Source organism: Geotrypetes seraphini, chromosome 2 (assembly GCF_902459505.1).
Source record: "Geotrypetes seraphini chromosome 2, aGeoSer1.1, whole genome shotgun sequence".
NCBI classification, from domain to species: Eukaryota; Metazoa; Chordata; class Amphibia; order Gymnophiona; family Dermophiidae; genus Geotrypetes; species Geotrypetes seraphini.
In genome coordinates, this window is record NC_047085.1 from 238557792 (window position 1) to 238581071 (window position 23280).

The following is a 23280-nucleotide window of genomic DNA, read 5'->3' on the forward strand; positions in this document are numbered from 1 at the left end:
CAAGAGGGACTCCATCCAAGATATACACCTGCAAATCAGTTCTCTATCTCCAACTGCTGGTAGATATGTGCTATCCCACTAGTCTCTGGATTCATCTGCTGACGACGCTAAGGAAACTGATATTTCCCACACCTATAAATGCAGTACAGTTTTTCAAAATGTGTGCACACAGCTGTTTCTAGAGGTTGAGGTGCTTATCACAGCCCTGACTGGGCTTATCCTCAAAAAAGGGTCACATTTTAGAGAATGACACAGGGATAAATTTGTCCCCATCCCATTTCTGCAAGCTCTGCTTTAACCGCACAAGCCTTGAACACTTACGATTTTAAAAGCGTTCAAGGCTTGTGCAGACGACGACAGAATTTGCAGGAACAGAGCAGGTTCAGGGATAGAGAGATCCCACGGATATGGGGACAATTTTGGACCTGTGTCAGGGATCCATGCAGACCAACCTTGTGTGACCTTCAGAATGGCCCAATAAACAGCTTCAAAATGAGCTTACAATGCTTTCAGTTTGAGGTTCTAAAAATATGTATGCATGCTCTAAACACAGAATCTTATTTCAAACATATTCAGGGGAACATTGCAAGAGAATTTGCTCTCTCTCTGTACTCTAATGCTCCAGCTCATGAAGGTTACATAAGTTTAAGTCTTCAAAAGCTGCCAAAAGAGCAGGTCTTCACAGGTGTTTAGGTGCACTTAGGAGCTCAAATTAACAGATTAAAGACATATGTAAGCAGAAAAAAATTTGTTAAATAACTTGAATTAATGTGGATTAAAACCTGGCTGAAGTTTCAAAATATCAGCTCTATAAGGAGATTTCTGTATACAGTATATGACATTTTCTTGGGCATGATAAAGAAAGGAATCTCGAGTAGATCGGAGAAAGTTATAATGCCGCTTTATAGGGCAATGGTCAGACCACACTTGGAATACTGCGTCCAACATTGGTCTCCCTACCTAAAGAAGGATATAAAACTGCTGGAGAGGGTGCAGAGACGAGCAACAAAACTGGTGAAGGGTATGGAGAAACTGGAATACGAGGACAGACTTATAACACTAGGATTGTTCTCCCTTGAGAAAAGGAGACTGCGTGGGGATATGATCGAGACCTTCAAAATACTGAAAGGAATCGACAAAATAGAGCAGAGAAGATTATTTACATTGTCCAATTTGACACGGACTAGAGGACATGTAATGAAGCTAAGGGGGGACAGGTTCAGGACTAATGTCAGGAAGTTCTGCTTCACTCAGAGAGTGGTTGACACCTGGAATGCCCTCCCAGAGGAGATTATTGCGGAATCGACCGTCCTAGGCTTCAAGAGCAAACTAGATGCATATCTCCTTAAGAGAGGCATATAAGGATATGGTGGACTATAAATTAAGCCAGGTGTACACCTGGCAGGGCCTCCGCGTGTGCGGATCGCCGGACTTGATGGACCGAAGGTCTGATCCGGAGATGGCAGTTCTTATGTTCTTATGCTTTCTAAAAGGTGTTGGTGTGGCAGAAACTCTGTATTGGATAGAGCCATCCATGAAGGTGAGTTATTCAATAAGGTCACAACAAGTCAGAGTCCAATTTAATAAACCAGAATACTACAGCATTAACTATCCTCTACAGCTGGAGTCTATATTAAGAAGCCTGCAGAGCCCTGAAACCAGAGAATATTTTCAGTCTGATTACACAGATATGATGCTGCCGCCTTTCAAAACATATAGGGAACTCATTCTGAGTTGTCAGCAGTTCTCCTTTCACAGACTTTCCAAAAGCCAAACCACCAGGGGGAAAAAAAAAAAAAGAGAGCGAGAGTTTGCTGTTTTTGGACTGTCTTTTCAATATCACAGGCCTAAAATACTCTTCCTCTGAAATAGCTGAACAGTAGCCCTGACTGAAGAGATGCAAAAAGGCTCCTAATTTAAGAACTATCAGGCGGAGAAATAAGCCATGGTAATTTCTAGAAGGGGATTTGGGCACGTGACAAGGATAAACTGAAGAAAAAGAAAAAGTACAGAACAAGAAAAAAAAACAACCCAAAATACACATAAAAATGTCCTGCAAATCTGGGGACTTGGATATTTTGAATATACTATATTAGCCACACAATGTTTTCTGTTCCACGTCTTCCATACTATGTTTTGTCATGCATGCTTGCCTAACCATTTTTGCTAGTAATGTTAGCAATGCTTTGTAATACAGTACTCCCCTGAAATTCACGGGGGTTCAGAACCCCCGTAAGTTTCAGAGGAGGCAGGAGAGGGCAGCTGGAGAGGCAGGAGAGGGCAGCTGGAGCGCCAGCAGGTGAAGAAAATCACTCATGTTCTGCTCCGATCGCTTCTTCCTGTAGTAAAGTCAGACTACACCAATCAGGAGCTGCTTTGACAAGCAGCTCCTGATTGGTGTAGCCCGACTTTACTACAGGAAGAGGCGGTCAGAGCAGACCGCGAATGAGCGAGTCCACAATTCGCAAACTGCGAATTTGCAGGGGAACACTGTACTATGTTTACCATGCTATGTTTTGCTGAACTACGCTCACCATGCTATGTCTCACCATACCATCTTTTGTATTTTTACCATGCTTTGTAAACTTTGTTTTGCCATCTTTGTCAGACTTGCCCCAGATACATTTGATCAGGGGTGTCCAACCTGCGGCCCCATGAAGTATTTTGTGTTGCCCCGGTCGAGGGCGATGCAGTGTTTTCCTCTGCTGCCCCCGGGTGTTTACCGTCATGCCAGCTCCCTCCTCTGTCTTGCTGCAGCATTTGTGTGTTTGTGCGGCCCCAGAAACATGTTTTTCGGCCATTGCGGCCCAGGGAAGCCAAAAGGTTGGACACCCCTGCATTAGATTGTGAGCTCACCAGGACTAACAGGGAAAAATGCTTGAATACCTGAATAAATTCATGTAAACCGTTCTGAACTCCCTTGAGAAAACGGTACAGAAAATTGAATACATTTATTCATTTGTGTACTTTTGTACTTATTGATAAAATCAATAAAAAGGTTTGAACCAAAAAAAAAAAAAAAAGAGGCTCTTCATGGGCACAAAACATAACTAAAATAAAATGTTATTTGTATATCACAACTAATATACTACTTTATCCTAAAGCAAAAAAGAAAAGAAACAGAAAATTTTTTTCTACCTTTTGTTGTCTGGTTTCTGCTTTCCTCATCTTCTCATTCAATTCCTTCCATCCACTGTCAGTGTCTTCTCCCCACTCTCTGTTCCCCATTTCCCTTCAGGGTCTTCTCCCCACTCTCTGTTCCCCATTTCCCTTCAAGGTCTTCTCCCCACTCTCTGTTCCCCATTTCTTTTCAGTGTCTGTTCCTCTCCACCCTCCTTCAGCATCTGTTCCTTTCCACCGTCCTTCAGCGGTCCGAGCATCTCCCTCCCTGTTACCTTTGTGGCGCATTTTACTTTTTCAGGGCAATTTGTTCAAGCTGCCGGAGCCTGCCTGAAGCCACGTGCATCTGTGGGTGGAAGCTTATCCTCCGACGCCACTTTTTTCCCCCACCGTTTCGGCAGGTTATCCGCAGCTAGCTGCGGGTAACAGACATGTGTCATTCTCTACCACAAAGCTCCACCATCACGATAAAAAAATGCCATGGTGTGAGCGATTTTTTTTTACTGGTGATGCTCAGCATGATAGCATGCATATTATATGTATGCTATTCATATGAAGAATCACAAAGTGGGAGGAACTGTGCCTGGCATTTGCTCAGCTGGGCAGGGAAGCCCTGAAGCCGTCGATGACTTTGGGGAGTATTGTGGCTCAGTTGATCAGGGCAGGGAGAGCAGTTTTTTATTTTTAAGTGGGTACAGGTGTTGTGTAGTGCTGTGCCCCTCCCCTCCATGCCAGGCCCTCCCAACCCCTACCCTGAACCCCATATTTAAAATTTTTTTTTAAAAAAAATATATCAGATGGGATGCCCACTCCCTCCTGCCACTGGTCCAGGTCCCCCCAAACAACCCCCTACTTTATTTTGATTAACAGCAGGAGGGATGCCCACCTCTTCAAAATAGTTGTCCTGCCCCTTCACGATGCATCCTGGGATGTACTGGGAGGGGCTTAAGGCACTGATTTGCTCAGGTACCTGGGAGGCACCTTAGGTGCCTGAGCCAATCAGGGCCTTAGACCCCTCCCGGTGTATCCAAGAATGCATCAGGAAGAGGTGGCCCCAGAGGCAGAAGGGAGTAGGCATCCCTCCTGTGGATTTTTAAAAAAGTACGGGGGGGGGGGTAAGGGGGTCAGCATCTGGGGGAGCTCAAAGGGAGAGGGATAGGGTCACTCCCTCCTTTTTATTACTTTATTTATTTTCATTTTATTTTGGGAGCAGCTGCTGGGCGTGTGTGTTGTGTGTTCACACATCACACACACAGCAGCTACAGAGCTGCCGGACTATTTTGGCACAGATTATTCGGTGCTGGGGGGGGGGGGAATTCATTTTAGTGCATCATAAGGAGGGTCCATTAGAATACTAATGAGCTCCTTGTAATGCATTTGCATAGGGTTCTCAGTGGCTGCTACAACAATGAACCTTTTATGCATCGGCAGAGAGCTTTCCATAACAGTAAGAAGTCTTCCTGTTACAGAAAGCTTGTGTGCATCAGGGCTTGTGTCATTAGGTTCCTTTACTAGTATCTAATTCCACACTGTCAAAGGATATGTGCCACTTATGTTAATTTGGAGAATGGTACATTACTTGTAGTGGAGCCTTTATCTTTTGAGCAAAACTGCCCCTCATAATACTGAAGGGTTTTTTTTTAAAAAAAAAGCTCTCCACTCTCTCAAGCAACTTGAAGCTGGAAATAGAGGAAAAGCTGTATAACAAATGTTTAGTCCCTACACCACAAGCTGTTTTCCTTAAGTGGACATCCTTTCCTGGATGCAATTTCCAAGTCCTCAAAAGTACAATAACCTTGGATAGTGAGGTGGACTGAGGCAACTGCTTCTGAATATTTATCTCAATTGTGCAATTCAATAGCAGACATGGAAGCCAAATTTTGCACCACAAGGTTTGTTTTTTAATGAGGAATGTGCTTCTTTACATGAGCACACACTGAGAACTGGTGGGTCCAAATCCTCCAAATATGCAGTTGTTAAAGAATGTTGAATTAGCCAAGAAAGGAATACTATGTAAAATACTAAGAGATTGCAACCTGAGGCTTACTCATTTTCCTTATGCTAAACCCATTATGCTGTAGATCAGGGGTGTCAAAGTCCCTCCTCGAGGGCCGCAATCCAGTAGGGTTTTCAGGATTTCCCCAATGAATATGCATGAGATCTATTTGCATGCACTATTTTCATTGTATGCTAATAAATCTCATGCATATTCATTGAGGAAATCCTGAAACCCCAAAACCCCGACTGGATTGCGGCCCTCGAGGAGGAACTTTGACACCCCCGCTGTAGATGCATTAAAAATATTTGAGCGACATTTTTAAACTTCCTGTTGATTCACCATCACCTGGTACAGGGGTGGGCAACTCCGGTCATCGAGGGCCGGAATCCAGTCAGGTTTTCAGGATTTCCCCAAATGAATATACATGCACTGCTTTCAATGCATATTCATTGGGGAAATCTTGAAAACCCGACTGGATTCCGGTCCTCGAGGACCGGAGTTGCCCACCCCTGACCTAGTAGCAGGGTTTATTAGCTTTTTATTGCTATTAGAACTCTCTCAGCCTGTTTAATTGCTTTATATTCTTTAAAATGCAATGGATGTTGGACACAAATATCTAAGGGGTCGTGAATCAGGAACTGAGCCAGGGGTTCTAGAAACAGTTTCCCTAAAAGTGAGCCAGTGCATTTCTAAGGGAGAAGTAGTTCCAGCTTCTGCACATAGAAACTTTGAAAGACTAAATACAGCAATTAAAGAATTGTTCTTGTCAGACTCCCAGTCACATACCTGATTGGAAAGAATTCCATGAGCCATGCTTCACATGCTTTCCCCATTTGTTTCTTATCTTCTCAGGAGATTGTTACTTTTGCTCCGGACTTTAGAGAAGTCTGGTTTTTCACTTAAATGAAGGTTGACATTTTTTGGTGATGGGGGTCAGGCAGTGAGAATTTGACAAGATTGTCAAGAGATTCAGGGTAAAAAAGATTTTTAAACACAAGTACCTCAGATTGGGTCAATGTTTAATAATTATCAAGCTAACACCTATATTGTGTAATAAACCAAGATCAGCTTGTTTTTTGTTTTTTTTACAGGTAAAAGAATCCTCCTCTGCTACACTTCTCCCTCCATATTTGCGGTTTCAGCAATCGTTGTTTCGATTATTTGCGGTTTTTAGCTTGCTGGCTCCTTCCCCCAAATTACATCAGCTTGCAAAAAGAAATCACCGATTCCAAGCGTTTACAGAGAAAATACCGATTCACCCCCCCACAGGACCGCTCGCACCCCCACCCCGAAGGACCACTCGCACGCACCCCCACCCCGAAGGACCGCTCGCACGTACTCCCACCCGCACCCGCACCCCCACAGCCTCCCGACCCCCCCCCCCCATCATGTAGAAGCTCCTACCGGTGTCCTGCTGCTTCCTCTTGGCGGTCCCGACACCCGACATGATCGGGGCAAGAGGGAGCTCAAGCCCTCTTGCCCCAGCCAACCGCGGCACACCCGACACGATCGGGGCAAGAGGGAGCTCAAGCCCTCTTGCCCCCCCAACTCCCCGACACGATCGGGGCAAAAGGGAGCCCAAGCCCTCTTCCCCCGCCGACTCCCCAACTCACCGACAATATCGGGCCAGGAGGGAGCCCAAGTCCTCCTGGCCCTGGCGACCCCCCCCCCCCCGCTAGTTGTTCGAGCCAGGAGGGAGCCCAAACCCTCCTGGCCACAGCGACCCCCTACCCCACCCCGCACTACATTACGGGCAGGAGGGATCCCAGGCCCTCCTGCCCTCGACGCAAACCCCCCCCTCCCTCCAACGACCGCCCCCCAAGAACCTCCGACCGCCCCCCCAGCCGACCCGCGACCCCCCTGGCCGACCCCCACGACACCCCCACCCCCCTTCCCCGTACCTTTGTTTAGTTGGCCGGACAGACGGGAGTCAAACTCGCCTGTCCGGCAGGCAGCCAACGACGGAATGAGGCCGGATTGGCTCATCCGTCCCAAAGCTCTGCCTACTGGTGGGGCCTAAAGCGCCTGGGCCAATCAGAATAGGCCCGGGAGCCTTAGGTCCCACCTGGGGGCGGGGCCTGAGGCACATGGGCCCAACCCGACCTGTGGGGGTGCGAGTGGTCCTTCAGGGTGCGGGTGCGAGCGCGTGCGAGCGGTCCTTCGGGGTGCGGGTGCGTGCGAGCGGTCATTCGCGGTGGGGGTTCGAGTGGTCCTACGGGGGGGGTGAATCGGACGTCGGGGGGGGGGCATCAGGCTTTCAGGGTGGGGACAGGACTTCAAGGGGGAGAGGAGAGTCTTGGCGGGCGAAAGGAGAGTCGGGGCGGGCGAAAGGAGAGTCGGGCAGCATGCGCGGTATACGGGTGTGCACGGTATATAAAAATTTATTTACATAGATTTGTGTTTTTCACACGCTATACCCGTGTGCGCGTTATCTACGTGAAAATACGGTACATTGGTGTCTTCTATCCCACCAATACCTTTCAGTTCTAGGCGGTTTACAACAAGAGTTGGCCTGGACATTTCCAGGGAGAATACATGGTTAATAGATGTAGTATGCATCGGGTCTATCAGGTTTAGTTAGATCATTTGATAAATTTCTTGAATAGAAAGGTTTTAAGTTTCTCCTGAATGTTTTGTAGTTGGGCGTTATAGTCAGCAGATTGGAAAGGTGGCGGTCTAGTTTCGCTGCTATGGTGGCTAATAGTCCGTCGTATATTTTTTTGCTTTGTATACCTTTGATTGGGGGGTGGATGAAATGTGCATGAGTTCTCCTTGGTCTGGATGTGTTTTTCCCAATTAGGCGATTGCTCAGATAGCTTGGTCCGTTTCCATTTAGGACTCTGAATAGGGTGCAGTAGAATTTGTATTGTATGCGTGCTTGTACTGGGAGCCAGAGTGAATCTCGGAAGGCAATGGTAATGTGGTCATATTTTTTCAGCGAGTAAATCAGTCTAAGAGCTGTATTTTGGACTGTTTATAATTGTTTTAGCATGTTGGTTGGGCATGACAGGTATAGGATGTTACAGTAGTCCAGGAGTCCTAGGATTAGCGTTTGTACCAAGAGTTTGGATTGTTCGTTGTTGAAGTATTTTCAGAATTGCCTTCGGATGCGCATGGTTGCAAATGCCTTCTGGGTCGTTATGCTGATTTGAAGTTGCATGGTGCAGCCTTTATCAAAAATATGTGCTGAGAGTTGAGTCTGTTCAGCGAATGGCCACCAGGATCTTCCGTATGAGGAACGGCTGGGTAAGTTGCAGCTATACTCACTTGAGGAACGCAGAGAGAAGGGAGACATGATCGAGACTTTCAAATATGTCACGGGCCGTATCGAGGCAGAAGAAGATCTCTTTTTTCTTAAAGGACCCAAGGCAACTAGAGGGCATCCGTTGAGAATCAGGGGAGGGAAATTCCATGGCGACACCAGAAAATATTTCTTCACCGAAAGGGTGGTTGATCGCTGGAATAATCTTCCGCAACAGGTAATTTGAGGCCAAGAGCATGCCAGACTTTAAGAAAAGATGGGATTGGCATGTGGGATCACTTCATGGGCCGTGGTCCTTTTCTGACGTAATTTTCTATGTTTCTATGTTTTTTATCATTATTCCCAGCAGTTTTAGGTTGGGTTGCATGGGATATGTGATGGAGTCTATTTCTAGGTTTGCTATGGTTGGGGTTTTTTGTTTTTTTTCTAGAAGTAAGAAATTGGTTTTATGAAGACCGGATGGACTCTCTAGTGTATGGACCCTTTTAAGATTCATCATCACTTAACTGTATAACTTTATACTTTTCAAAAATGTCACTATTAACTCTGTTATAAAGTGGCATTTGCTTTGAATACATTTTCACATGTAGCAGGCTTCGTTTTCCCCTTACTCCTTTTCTATCCTATACCCATTTTTTTCCTCTCGTTTGAAGTAAGTCAGAGTTTCCCCCAATAAATTGTTTGTCCCCCCCTCCCCAATTTTTAAATGTACATCGCTTTGAAGAAGACTATTTGTCGAAACACGGACCGTGTTGGGTCCTACGCTTACAGCGAACTAGGTCCTTTAGTTTTTTTATGTGGATTATTTTATTGAACTTTTGGAACTTTGAGATTTTCAATAAAGTCCATTATTGAAGCATCCACAGTGTTTTTGGGCTTTTCCTGGTTGCTATGTACTTCATTACTTGACGTACATAAAAGGAACCGACATCTACACAGATGTATTTACATCATACCTGAGTATAATGTGTAGACCCAGTGCGCGACTTTCTTCCAGATATTTAGAATGAACAACTGAAAAAGCAGTAGCAGTCCATAATTGTAGCCTTGTTTTGCACTATATTACAGCTGAATTCAGGTTTACTAAATTGGAAGTTTCTCAATCTGTATAATTTTGTCAACACCGATCATTCATCACCTCAATAATTGAGAACTCTTTTTTGAGAAAGTAAATTTGTTTTGGGAAGGGATGGATTACTGCTTGTGATGTACAGCTTTGTACACGTTCTTCTAAAAACATATCTTTAGTTGTGCTTTGAAATTTTTTGGGATTGTTAATTATATTTGAACTGCATAGAACTTAGGACTTTCCTTTGGAAAGAAAGAATATAAACTCCTACATGAAATTACAGCTCTATCTGCAATGAATATGCTTGAAATTTTTGCATACACTGCCTCCACTGTATATAGATCTCTCTCAGACATATCGGCTACCCTAAAACCTCACTGCTACTTCCTCAGGACAGATATTGTATTTTTTTAACTGAAATGTCTCAGCTTTCCCTGTTGTGATCCGCTTAGAACTGCTGGTGGGGCGGTATACAAGAAAATAAATTATTATTATTATTATTACAAGTGCTGTGTGATCTATTCAACTAAACACTGGTTATATTTTGGGGAGGAGCAGAGATGAATAAAAAGGGAGACAGACCCTCCACAACTGATTTCCTGCAGTAAGGAGATTCCAAGCCTTGGCATAACATCTCTTATTATATAAAGCTTGTTTTTGTCTTCCCACCCTCAAATGGCCATAGTTTTGTTTTTTGGTTTTTTTTTTAAGAATCTACCCTACTCCCTTTGGCTATAACTATCTTTTTTCTCTCTCCTATATTTCTACTGACACTGTTTTTGGGTGTTCATTGCTTTAATTTTTAGGAGTGTATATATGGTTTTGTTGCGATATTCGTTGTTTTAACACATTTTTCCAGATAATGACAGGGTTCTAAATGGTGTACGCAGCTTTATTTATTGTTAAGAATGAATAAACTTATTGCCTAAAAAAATTTCTATTTTTAGGCATTTTTTAAAAGTATTCAGTTACTCATATTTATTGCTTTTTAGTGGTATTTTAGATATTTATGCAATATGATTTTATTGTTATGGTGCATATAAGATTATTTGTATAGCTGTTACTTGATTTGCTTGATTTGGCACACTTTTATGTCTGCATACTTTGTTGTATAGATGCAGCTTTGCTTTCAATGTTGTACAGGTTTTTAAATGTTGTTTTTAAACAGCACCTTTGTTGTCTTAATGATGTCATCAGTAAGCAAATAAACTCCCTCCCTCCATATTCGGGGGGGGGGGGGGGTAGGGGCAAAGCTGGCCAATAATAATAAGAATTTATGAATAACTTTTGTTAAGCCGTCTTTGACCCGCCTCCCAGACCTCTCCACACCTTACTTAAGACCAACTGGCCCATCCCCGCCTTCTGGACTCTCCACACATTATTTGGGGCTGACTGACCCACCCCCACCTTTCTTGCGCCTCCCGGAACTCTTCATACCTTACTTTTAAAGCCTGGTGGTTTAGCTCCATTGTAAGATTGCACCATCAAAGAACAACATCCAGCAGTGCTCTCTTTGGGCAGAGGGAGTGGAACCTGTGGTAATTCACCATCAGATATTGACTCAGTATGGACATAGCACCACAAATCAACAAAGTTTATGAATGAATAAAAAGGTTTAAAGTGTGAAGAACAGATGTAACCGACGTAGGTCGTTCTAGTCGTCCATCAACATCACACATTGACAGGGCGGATGCCTTGATTAGAGAAGACCAACGGATAACGATGTCTCAATTGACTGCAAATTTGAATATCAGCTGTGGATCTGCATTTGCCTTAATGCATGATGACTTGGGATACAGGAAAGTCTGCGTACGATGGGTTCCCAAACAGCTTACTGATCTGAATAAGCAACAGTGTGTGGAGGTTACAACCCAGTTCCTGAGACGGTATGAAGAAGATCCGAGTTTTCTGGAGAGAATCATCACCGCCGAAACATGGGTGCATCACTGCGACACAGAAAGCAAGAGACAAAGCATGATGAAGGAAACAGTGCTCACCTGGCTTCAGGAGCAGCCGATAAACTTGTCTGCAGGAATGCAGAAGCTATTTGAACAATAACAAAAAAAATGTGTGTCTTGCATGTGGAAATGTGATATGTTCAGTCAGTTACTTCTGTTAAAGCCGTTAAAAATGTATTTTGCTTTTACCTTCATATCTAAACACTGAACACAAAAGAACTAAACCTTTTTTTTGGCATGCTGACAAGCCACCTTTGATTCTTAAAGCGACTCTTACTATAAAATTGTTTCATTTCTTTAATTTAAATGAATTGTGTGTGTGAATTATGTTTTGATTACTTTTTTAATATGGTTGTTATAAAATAAACTAAACCTTAAGTTTCTATACCGCATCCTCTGCATGGAGCTCGGCACATTTTACAGAAACTTTAATATAAGGAAGGAAAAACATAATAAGAGTTAGTGATTATAAAAAGGGTAGCGAGATTTACATTTTTGAGAATAGCCAAGTTTTCAAATGCTTTCGGAATAATTGGAAGGAGCCCAAATACCGCAGATAAATGATGGCAGATAAAGACCCGCATGGTTCATCCAGTCTGCCCAAATGTCTTTTTTTGTTTGTTTTTAATTTGATATGTCAGCCGTAGAAGTCATTCTGGCACTGTCCAAGCTCACGCCAGCCTTTCTAAACCAGCCCCAATTATTGTAGTTCCCGTCAAAGCCCTCCCCAGCCCATCCCAAACGTATAGTCGTATGCGGTACACTGATCATGCAAGTCTGCTCAGTTCTTCAATTTATATCCTTCGCTTTCCGATTAGAGATCCTATGTGTTTGTCCCAACAAGAGGGCATTCGGAAAAGTTGAAAGGGGACAGATTCAAAACGAATGCTAGGAAGTTCTTCTTTACCCAACTTGTGGTGGACACCTGGAATGCGCTTCCAGAGGACGTTATAGGGCAGCGTACGGTACTGGGGTTTAAGAAAGGATTGGACAATTTCCTGCTGGAAAAGGGGATAGAGGGGTATAGATAGAGGATTACTGCACAGGTCCTGGACCTGTTGGGCTGCCGCGCGAGCAGGCTGCTGGGCGCGATGGACCTCAGGTCTGACCCAGCAGAGGCATTACTTATGTTCTTTTTTTTTATTCCATCACCAATTTTAATGATATATGTACACCAGACACACTTTGGGCTCCTTTTATGAAGGCACGTTAGCAGTTTAACGAGCATAATAGCACGCGCTAAACCAACGGCCGTGCTAGCCGCTACTGCCTCCTTTTGAGCAGGCAGTAATTTTTCGGCTAGCGCGGGGGTTAGCGCATGATGAAAAGTCACGCGCGTTAAACCCGCTAACGCCCCTTTATAAAAGGAGCCCTTTTTCTAGTATTTCTTTGCATGTTCCTTTGATTGGTTTCTCTTTGGAGGTTTTTGTTGTTGTTGTTACAGTAATTATCTTTATTTGAATATTTGGATGTTTATGTTTTTTATATGCTCATTGTTTTAAATTGTACCTTATCTACCCTTGATGCAGCCACAAGGTGCAACTTTCCTGCTCTGTGTTTTCTACCTGTATTTTATTAGAGGCTGAAAATTGGCAGATCCTTTTACAAAAATAAAGTTATTATTATTATTAAAATGCTACTGAATCTGGCATATCCCAACCTGAATGCCTCAATTCCAATTTCCAGGTTCTGTCTAAAATGGGGCTGTAGGTATTAAAGCTAAATCAGTAGCTTTGCATAATTGTGCGTCAGTGTCACTCTTCAGCATAAACGTGAAAAAATAAATTAAACTTTATCTGCTAAACACATGCTAACAGATTTTAGCATGCATAGTTTTCTTTGCAAATTTAGAAGCCCTCGAGTAAATTAGCCAAGAGGAAAAAAAAATAAAAAATCAATAAAAAATTGCTTCAATAGTATTTTAATGTGTTCAAGGTCATGACTCAGACTCATCAAGGAGTGCCTCACTTGGTCACAGTATTTTTTTTGGATAAACGATTTATTGCGTCTCCAGCTGCATAATCAAAACACATCTGTCGGTGTAGGGGTGTTATAGAGTAAATAATTCATACCACAAATACTGATTGCCGATGACCTACTTTGCCTCAGTTTGTGTTATGACATACTCACTTAAGCACAACAGAAGCCAAATCAAAATTTGGTGCACACCTACTGGGGGTCAACCAGAGCCAAAAACATTGCATTTATTTTTATACCTACCTTTTATAGCTACCACCAACTTTGGCCTGCTATTTTAAAATGACTGAAGTATTGGTCCAATTAGAGTAAAAACTAGGTCAAAACTGAAACTAACCTTTTTGCAACTTAAAGAGGACATCTTCAGATGATACCATCTGGATAAGAACCTATTCGCTAAGTCTGATACACAGATCCTAGGATGGAAACAGGATATGCCACAAGGCTCTATGGAGATGACTGGTTCAATGTCTTCATAAAATTATACTGTATTTTTGTTCTCTAAGACACACTTTTTCCTCCCTAAAAAAGTGGGTGGAAATAAGGGTGCATCTTATGGAGTGCATATCCAACCAACCAACCAACAACCCCTCCCCGTTACCTTATTTAGTTGGTATGGCGGTCCTGTCCTTCCCGCCAGCTCTCCCGAACTAGCTGCAGCGGCATCAGAGTGGCACAAAAGGCAGGCGCGCGCTTTTCACGTGCCTACCTTGTACCGCAGTGCTATGTGAATGGCTGCCTTGAGTCGCGCGAGAACTGACAGCAGCCAAAAATGGCTTGTGGGAACTCTCCTGAGATACACCAAAACGCAGCTAAAGGGGTGTTGTAGGTGGGGGACCCTAGCTCTGGCAGCAGAAACTTTCAAATTTCACTTTTAGAAACCTCTCTCCCCTGATTTTCCCCATAGGCTTATTCAGTGCGCCATGTGCCTGCCTACTTCAGATTAGAAGTGCTGCTGGAACAAATGGAGAAGAACTCTGCCTCACAGATTCGCAGAATGAACTTAGTCTTCAGGCAGCCAGTCAGACCGATGTCAGACAGCCTCAACCCCCGATAAACCGCAAACCGTAACCAGGGGAGTGGGGGAGAGGACCACACAGCCGGCCCACTGTTAAAACTAGCTGAGTCAGGGCAGAGCCAAACAGCCTGTGCTCAAGCTCCTGATACATCAGGGATGCAAGCAGCTATGCAGGGGACGGCACTTGCACTCCAAAAATATGAAAATATGCTGGCTAGCTAGGTATTCCCAAGGGCTAGCAGCAGATTAACATAGCACAAGTCTGCGTCTTCTCTCAGACAGAGGTCCCAACAAGTGGAAACCTCTGGACACCAAGCCTTCAACTAAATGCGATAGAACTCCCCTCCCCCCCCCATAACAAAACTGCAAAGCAGATCAGAAACACATCTGAACAACTTGCTGAGAGGACAGAAGCAGCTCCCTGGGAAGGAGACAGAGTTGAAAGATGATCGATATAATTCTGCAAGCAACTTACAGGTTCAGACGTATATCCCTAGGGGTTAGGACTACCAGACACATTGCGCTAGAACTCTTGAGGAAGAAAGTGAGTGCAAGGCAGGTTTTTACAAAGCTGTGCTGCAAAGCTGCCCATAGGAACAGAATGGATGGCTCAGCATTTAGTGTGGATTGCTCAGCAGTGCAGCTTTGTAAAAAATCTCATTTCAGGTTTATAGAACTTTTATGTCTGAAGGGCTGTTCTTTGTGATTACACTTCTCCCTCCAAATCCGTGGTTTCAGTATTCGGTTATTCGCAATTTTTATTTATTTATTTTTAAATAAAGCTGCATTCCGGACCTTCCCCGCCTCCCTCCCAGCATCCCGGACCTTACCTGGTGGTCTAGCGGGCTTTCAGGGCAGGAACGATCTTCTTACGCGCTCCTGCCCCGTGCAGATCACTCATAGGAAATGGCTGCCATGAGCTCCCGTCGTAGTCTCAAGAGACTATGGGAACTCACGGCAGCCATTTCCTATGAGTGATCTGCACAGGGCAGGAGCGCGTAAGAAGATCGCTCCTGCCCCGAAAGCCCGCTAGACCACCAGGTAAAGTCTGGGATGCCGGGGGGGAAGGCGGGAGGGAGGTGGGGTTGGGTCAAAGCCGGCCAAAAAGTTATTTGAAAATTTTCAACATTCGCGGGCTGGCTCTGCCCCTAACCTCCGCGAATACTGAGGGAGAAGTGTAGTTTTATTCTTAGTTTATATACAAGGTTCATGCATTAATGCACAATGGATGCTCTAGTAACAATGCAATAAGATTATATATAAATGAGTGTGTTTGCTGCGCTTTCTTTAGTAGAATTCCTTTGTAATGTCTGAAATAATTTTATGTTTATTAATATTAATAGACCGCTATTCGATACTTCATTGTAGTGGTTTACATGTACTAAACAGAGAAGAAAAGAGCTCCATAATCAATAGGAAAGTAAAAAATACAAAAAAAATAATAAATTACAAAGTAAATTCTAATTAAAATAGAAAAAAAAAAAAAAAGGATTATAAAACTTAAAATACAATTATAAAAGTAGCAACTGCAAATCTCTCCCCCGACTTTTGTACCAATATGATACTAAATATCCCCTGATTGAGCAATTAAGAGTATGCCAATCTGAAAAGTTCTAAAAAAGAAGATTACACATAAAATGGGATGCATTACTTTGATTTATTTAGTTCAAGAGGTATGACCTTACCTGTCCATACTCTGTTTTGAAGACCACAATGCCACCTGCACAGGACTGCACAGTGCTGGGAAAGTGTTGCCCATTCTCTCGCAGCCAGACCTGCGTTCCCTGCAACACAAAACAGATGAAGTGTTAAAAGATGCAGGGTGTGCAAACGAAAATGCTGTTCATTCCGCTTTCTATACAGCTCCCGAGGTTCTTCACCCAGCCTAGAAATATAGAGTATGAGGGGTGCAGAAAATCACCATCATCAGGAGTTTCTGATGAAAATCAGACAAGCTCACTGTGCATGAGATTCAACTGTTACCCATAGTGCACCATGTATCATAGCAGGAAGTTAAGAGTAAAAGTATAACTGATTAGCTGCGATTTTCTCAATTTAGGTACAGTAACATCCAAGACCTTCCAAGTATTCAAACAATTTGCGATTTTGGTGCACACAAGAACTAAATTTAACAGCACCCACTGTTTCCTACTAAAGCGGTGGTCTTCATTGCAAGGCCCATGAGTCAAAGGCAGCCCACGAAGACCTTCTGTGCGGCCCTTGCTGCAGTCCAGGTTTCCATGACACCAAACCCCCCCCCCCTCCCATGCAATCCAACGCTTCTCCTTCCCAGCAGATGCTCTTTCACTCTTCAGGCCACCCTGCCAGCAGCGCGAGTGAGTGGGGTAAACACGGTGCCATTGGTGGTCCATAAGCTTTCCCTCTGCTACTGGCCCACATGGGCGGGAAGCAGGGGGACAACTTCCAGGCTCCCAAAGGCAGCGTGGTTTACCTCATTCATGCTGCCGGCTTATGGCACAAAGAGAAAGATCAGCTACCAAGAAGAAGGGCGAGGAACTATCGGATCCTGAAGATAGGAGTTAAAAAAAAAAAAAAGAAAGAAAGAAAGATACCAGACCTGTTGGGGAGGAAAGGGAAGGTCAGATGGCAGATTATGGTAGGGAGGAGGAGGAAAGGGGGGGGGGAAGAGAAAGACAGACAGATATTTCAGACTAAGATAGGGAGAAAAAAGAAAGGGGAAAGGAAAGAGACCACAAGAAGGGGGCAAGACACGGAAAGAGATATCAGACTACTAGAGGGGAAGGGAAGGAGAACAGACAGATACCAAACCACAGGAAGGGGAAGGAAGAAGAAAGAGAATCCATACAAGAGAAGGAGGAGAGAGAGATTCCAGGCTAAAAGGGGAGAGGGGAAAGAGAAGGACAGAGTTGTCAAACCACAAAGGGGGAGGAGGGAAGGAGGGGACAGAAATGCCAGACTGTGGGAAAGAGGAGAAAGATATCAGACCACCAGAAGGGGCACAGAGATGGAGAGGAATGGGAAAGAGAGGAGGGAAATGCTGCATAGGGATGGGAGGGGTGGGGAGGGGAAGGGAAGAGACATAGAAAAATGCTGTTTAAGAAAAGATGGGAATAGGAGAGAAGAAAAAAAGGAAGAGATGGTACACATGGATAGAGGTGAGGGGAAGGGCAGAGAAGAAAGAAATAGTAAATGTGGAGAGATGGGAAAAGAAGGCATGGTAAAGTAGATAAATTTGAGAAGAAAGAAGAAAAACTGAAGGAAAGTTGAATATTAAAAGTAAATGCCAAAGGGCAGAAAGTGAAGGAGAGAAACAACAAATGGATAAGAAGGACATTCAACCAGAGACTGGGAAAAGATGATTAAAAAAATAAAATCAGAAAACAAAGGTAGGAAAAATTATTTTATTTTCAATTTAGTGACTGAAATGTCCGTTTTGAGAATTTACATCTGCTGTCTACATGTTGCATTGTTCAGGAAGAAATTATTTGTTTTCTGATTCTTCATCGTTATACTGCATGCAGTTTGGCATCTTAGGGTTTCATTGTTAGCAGTTAGCCATCAACAGTCACTTGTGAACACATGGTCTAGGAAGGGATTGCAAGGATTTCATTGATCAATTACTGGGATGTGGGATGTGGGACCCCCCCTCCAAAAAAAAAAAGGGTAAGAACCCCTGGTGTATTAGATAACAGACTTGTCATATCCCATCTCCATTGCATCTCTGCCTTTTCTTATGCTTCAACTACAGCAGTGGAGCTCAATCTGGTCCTTGGACTATCCTAGGCAGTTGAATTATCAGGATATCCCTAATGAATATACATGGATATCTTTACAAGCCCTGCCACCATATTTCCTTGATTCTAAGAAGCCATCGATTTTAAGATGCATCCTCATTTTGCAAAGAAAATTAAACTGTAGGCATAGCTAATGCCACAAGTGATGTTAGGTGCCATAAAAGGGCAAATTCTATAAGAAGTTAGGCGCCGATATAGGCACTGTTCAGCGCGGTTCAAGTAAAATTGGATGCTGTTTAGTGAATCACGCTGAGTGGCACCTATTTTGGAGGCGCCCATTAAATAGGCTAGCTCTGGGCACAACAAAAAGTTAGGTGCCCATGCGAGTGCTTATTTCATACTTAGCTTGCATGAATGTTTTGCGGAACTTCCCCTGTTTTCCCATCGTCGAGGAAAGACTATTGGTCAGGCACTCTTAAAACCTGCTAGAACGATAGTCGACCCTAGTATGATCAGGGGCCATGAAAAATGCCAACAATGTCAATGGTGCCACTCGACTTTGGAGGGCCCCCAATGGATTGACCCCCAGTCGGGGTACGTAATAAGGGCTAGGACCAATACCAACTGTAGGACCCTCCGGGTAGTCTATATAATCGTATGCCCTTGTAACTTAGTATACGTGGGGCGTACCAAGAGAGCGATTAATGTTCGCCTTAACGAACATAAATCGCGGATTACTACACTAGCTATACAAGCCCCGATAGTTCAGCATTGTATAGACAGAGATCATGGAGTTCACCAATTAAAATGGAGAGTCATTGACCATATCGAAACAAGTGAACTAAAAGGGGATTGGGAACAGAGACTTAATACGCTCGAACAGCGATGGATTTACCGGTTAAACTCAGTGGTCCCTTATGGACTTAACAACGAGTTAGAGTGGGCCTCATTAATATAGGATTTGGCAGGTCTTGGGGTTCTCCTCTACATTTTTCTAGTTATCCAGTGTGTTCAAACTTTAAATGTCAATTGAAGGAATGAACCCCGTCCCCTGACGTCACGATCCACAATATGGTTGGATGGTTGACGCGAGAGGATGGAGTCTATAAATCACGTGATTTAGAGTCGGCCAGCCATTTCGTTTTGACGCTATGGTGGTTGAATGTTTGTGAGAGGTAAGAATGGTTTAATGATATTTTATAGAAATTATACTTAGCAACAGTGCTGAAAGGAGTTGGGAAGGAGGACTAGTGTAATTGAGTCTCTGACTTTATATTTTACAGGGAGTGGGAACCTTGAGAAAGCCCATTAACTTGCACGGGCGAAACATGTCGGTGTATTTATACAAACTCCCTGCACAGCGTCTTGCTAAAAGCCAAAAGCTAAAAGCTAAGTATTCTTAGTATTTAAAACTTATTTATTAATAAATTGCAAAAATAAGTATAATATCAAAAATACAACTGGTTCCAATGAGGAAAGGGAGCATAAAGCCATGCACTATGAGAATGCTTGAGTGTGTGGTGGCCCGCTGAGGAACAGTGAATAAATAATTGAACAAACAATTGAATGAAGGTCGTTAAGGCTGTGAGACAATTTCTCTCTGCTGAATTATACAGAATTTAGCTTCTTCATTCTGAATAGACTTTAACACAGTGCCAAAGTTTACATGCGAGTGCTTAAGCATACTTAAGAGCAGTGATACTGTAAGAAGGCGCCTAACGCGTGGCCACGCCCATGCCTAACATGCATAGCGCCTATTTTTTTTGAAGGCCGCCTAAATTTTTAGAGGCGTCTTGTTACAGAATCGCCCTTTCTTGATAGGTGCCTATGTTTCAATCGGTGCTGATTAAAAAGCTTAATTGGGCTTGAGCTTTCGGAAGTGCAATTCACCTAAAAGGTAGGTGCTGGAAATTTAGGCCTGAAAAACCATAGCCTACATTTGCAGTGCCTACCTTTGCTGGAGGTGCAATTCTTTAATCGCACAATCAGTGGCTGCTTTTAAGACAGCTACCGACAATGACGCTGGCTAGAGAATCTGGGCCTAGATGCATTTTCATTAGGAACTGCCTGGAAACCAGAGCTGCTGGATAGGGCCTAGCAAGCCAGGTCTTTCAAGTTCTCTTCAGCAGATGTGGAGAAGAACACGCAAATTTCAGTCTCGCAGCAGATCCCAGTGACACAGGAGATAAAACCTCCCTTTAACAAGGGTGGCCTTGTGGGCAGGAGAAGATACCTTTCCTCCTTCTCGGTCTCTTACGAGGAAAAAAAAGATATGGAATCAAAATTGGGCTTTATGTAAACCATACCCCAAACACAGTCCAGTTTTAAAGATTTTAACAAACAGGCATGAGAGTAGAGGAGTAGGCTAATGGTTAGTGCAGTGGGCTTTGATCCTGGCGAACTGGGTTTGAGTCCCACTGCAGCTCATTGTGACCTATGGCAAAGTCACCTAACCCTCCACTGCCTGAGGTACTTCACCTCACAACCTACTAGGGACAAAAGTTTATCTGCATATAACATGTACAGTGCTGTATACTGATAGTAGAGTTATAGAAATGATTAGTAGTACATAAGTTTGCGTGTACTGCCTCCATTGTATGCAAAGATGCCTTGCCCAGCAGAAACCTTGAAAACTTCATTGGGTTGTGGCGGCGGCTGCAACCCTCAAATCCGATCCCCTCAACTTTAAAGTTTTGATCATTAAACAATTATATCATCTTTCTTTCTGGAACTAAAATGTAAAGTAATGGACTAAAAACATCTTGTGTTGCAGTATCCTTCACAGCCACACTGCAAAATATATCAAAAATGATTGAGGATCTAAGTACATGGTCACAAAGGAACTTTCTCAAACTGAACAAACAGAAGACGAAGGTGCTCTGGTTTGGTGACTACAACTCACTACCTCATTCAGAGCTAACTCTATCCTCGAGTGAGAAGCTCACGATAAAAAAAACCAAACAAAAAAACGATGAAAGTACTACCGTAGGAGTAATCCTGAACTCCGATCTCACCATGGGAGAGCAGATCACCTCACTGGACAAAAAAATTCTTCTTCAGACTGAGACAACAGAAGACAATAAGATCAGCCCTGAGCTTTACCAGCTTTAGGACAGCAGTTCAAGCAGTCCTACTTCCGTATCTAGACTACTGCAATTCTCTGTATTGCAATAACCCAAAGAAAGGTCTTAAGAGATTGCAGCTACTCCAGAACACAGTGGCTAGACTGATTCTTTGCAAGGCCTGATTTGAAAGGGTCAGTCCGCTATTGGCAGAGCTACACTGACTGCCGGTCAAGAACAGAATCAAATTTAAAATCACATGTATGGTTTACAAGGTTATATATGGAGAAAACTCTACTGGACTAACTTCTGCCATCCAGATCACACATTCTTTCTACATCTCAAGACCGGCCCAGCACTGCAAACTGCTACTTCCCTCTCCACGCCAAATCCGGAGGAAATCACTCCTCAAATCCAACTTCGAGTTCCAAGGACCTAAAATTTGGAACTGCCTCCCGACCTGCTTTATGTCAGATCCCCTCCTACCTTCAATTCAGGAAGGCACTAAAAACTAATTTATTCTCATAATACTACAGGACTGAAGCTCTATACCAGGGGTCCCCAAAGTCCCTCCTTGAGGGCCGCAATCCTGTCGTGTTTTCAGGATTTCCCCAATGAATATGCATGAGATCTATTTGCATGCACTGCTTTCAATGCATATTCATTGGGGAAATCCTGAAAACACGACTGGATTGCAGCCCTCAAGGAGGGATATTGAGATCCCTGTTCTATACTATATGATCCATAATGTTCCTGTTTTAAACCTTATTGTTCTTATGCAAGCCACAATGATTCCCAGTAAACAATTGTGGGATATAAGAAATGGAACAGTAAGGTATTTGCTATATTGTAAATAACTTGAAACTCCAAAAGGTAAACCACTTCAGAGGGCTGAGAAAAAGCTTATCTCACTTCCATCTCCAGGGCCACATACACCAATCCCAGCCTTCTCTGCCCCTCAGAGCCAAAGATTTCTGGGAGTTGTCAGCAAAACCTAACACAGGGAAAAAAAACAGCTTGGAGGATTAAAAAGGGGGGAAAAAAAATCCCAACAACAATAACTGCCCATAATTTTTCAGACAAATTAGTAAAGAGCAGACAGCTGTCTCGCCTGGCAAATTTTAGCTCTCCCTCCTTTGACTCTCCAGGCTCCTATGCTGTTCGTTTGCTCTGCAGATATAGTAAACGTGTTGCCTTCCCAGCACATTTGCTTGGCAGTCATTGAAATTACGTGCAGTTCAGAGATAAGAGCTTCATCTACACTTATTATAATGTGAAGGCAAATATTGATCTTTATTTTGTTGACTTTCTTCCCACTAGCTGCCTTAAGATTGCCTTTGTGAAAAGTGGGGAGCTACTTTCCTACTGTGGATTTTTGCAGAGGAGGAGCAGAACAGCAGGAAAACCAGTTGGCTCAACCAGTTTTATTGATATGTATAAAAAGGTGGTTTCAAACTATGTGTGAGTGTAGACCCTTTCAAAAGTTGTCTATTAGCCCAATTGGTTTCAACATACAGATGCCTATGTCAAGAACAATTGCAACACCTATGTCAAGGTAGGCAGCATCCACCTAAAAGACAAAACAGAGACCACAAAAACACACATTACATTACATTACATAAATACAGTAGACTCTCAGTTAACCAGCACCCATGGGGATTGGTAGATGCCAGACAAACTACCGGACATGCAGTAGGCAAAGCGTGGGCGTACTAAAGTGTGGCATGCCAAGTTTACACTTAAATTTCCAACAGAAATTGATTTTATTTTCATTTTTATTTAAAGCATTACAGTATTTCTTAGATTTTTTTTCTGGTTGCTTGAGAGTTCTAGTTAACAGAGATTCTACTGTATTTATGAATCACTAATATACCCCTAATAGGAGTTTGATGTGATTTCCAAGTTAATAAGAAGCTGGCCATCACTAGGAATTATAATCTTATATTAAAAATCAAAGCAGTAGAAGATCTGCTCATCTGTAAAGTGAATGAGATATCTTGCAGACAAATAGGTTTTCAAAACCTTTACAAAATCATTTGTTAGTGTGAATGAGATAGATTGCAAACAAATTAGTCTTCAGGCCTTTACGGAAACTCTCA

General features: G+C 43.3%; 1 protein-coding gene across 1 annotated transcript in view; it reads right to left on the minus strand.

The window, feature by feature from the left end:
• The window catches only part of MYO10 (myosin X), a 522066-nt gene that overhangs the window by 383986 nt on the left and 114800 nt on the right, over positions 1-23280 (minus strand). Inside the window, exon 2 of the mRNA XM_033935250.1 lies at positions 16089-16187. Within this exon, the coding sequence (XP_033791141.1) occupies positions 16089-16187 (99 nt within the window). The remainder of the gene's footprint in view (positions 1-16088; positions 16188-23280) is intronic.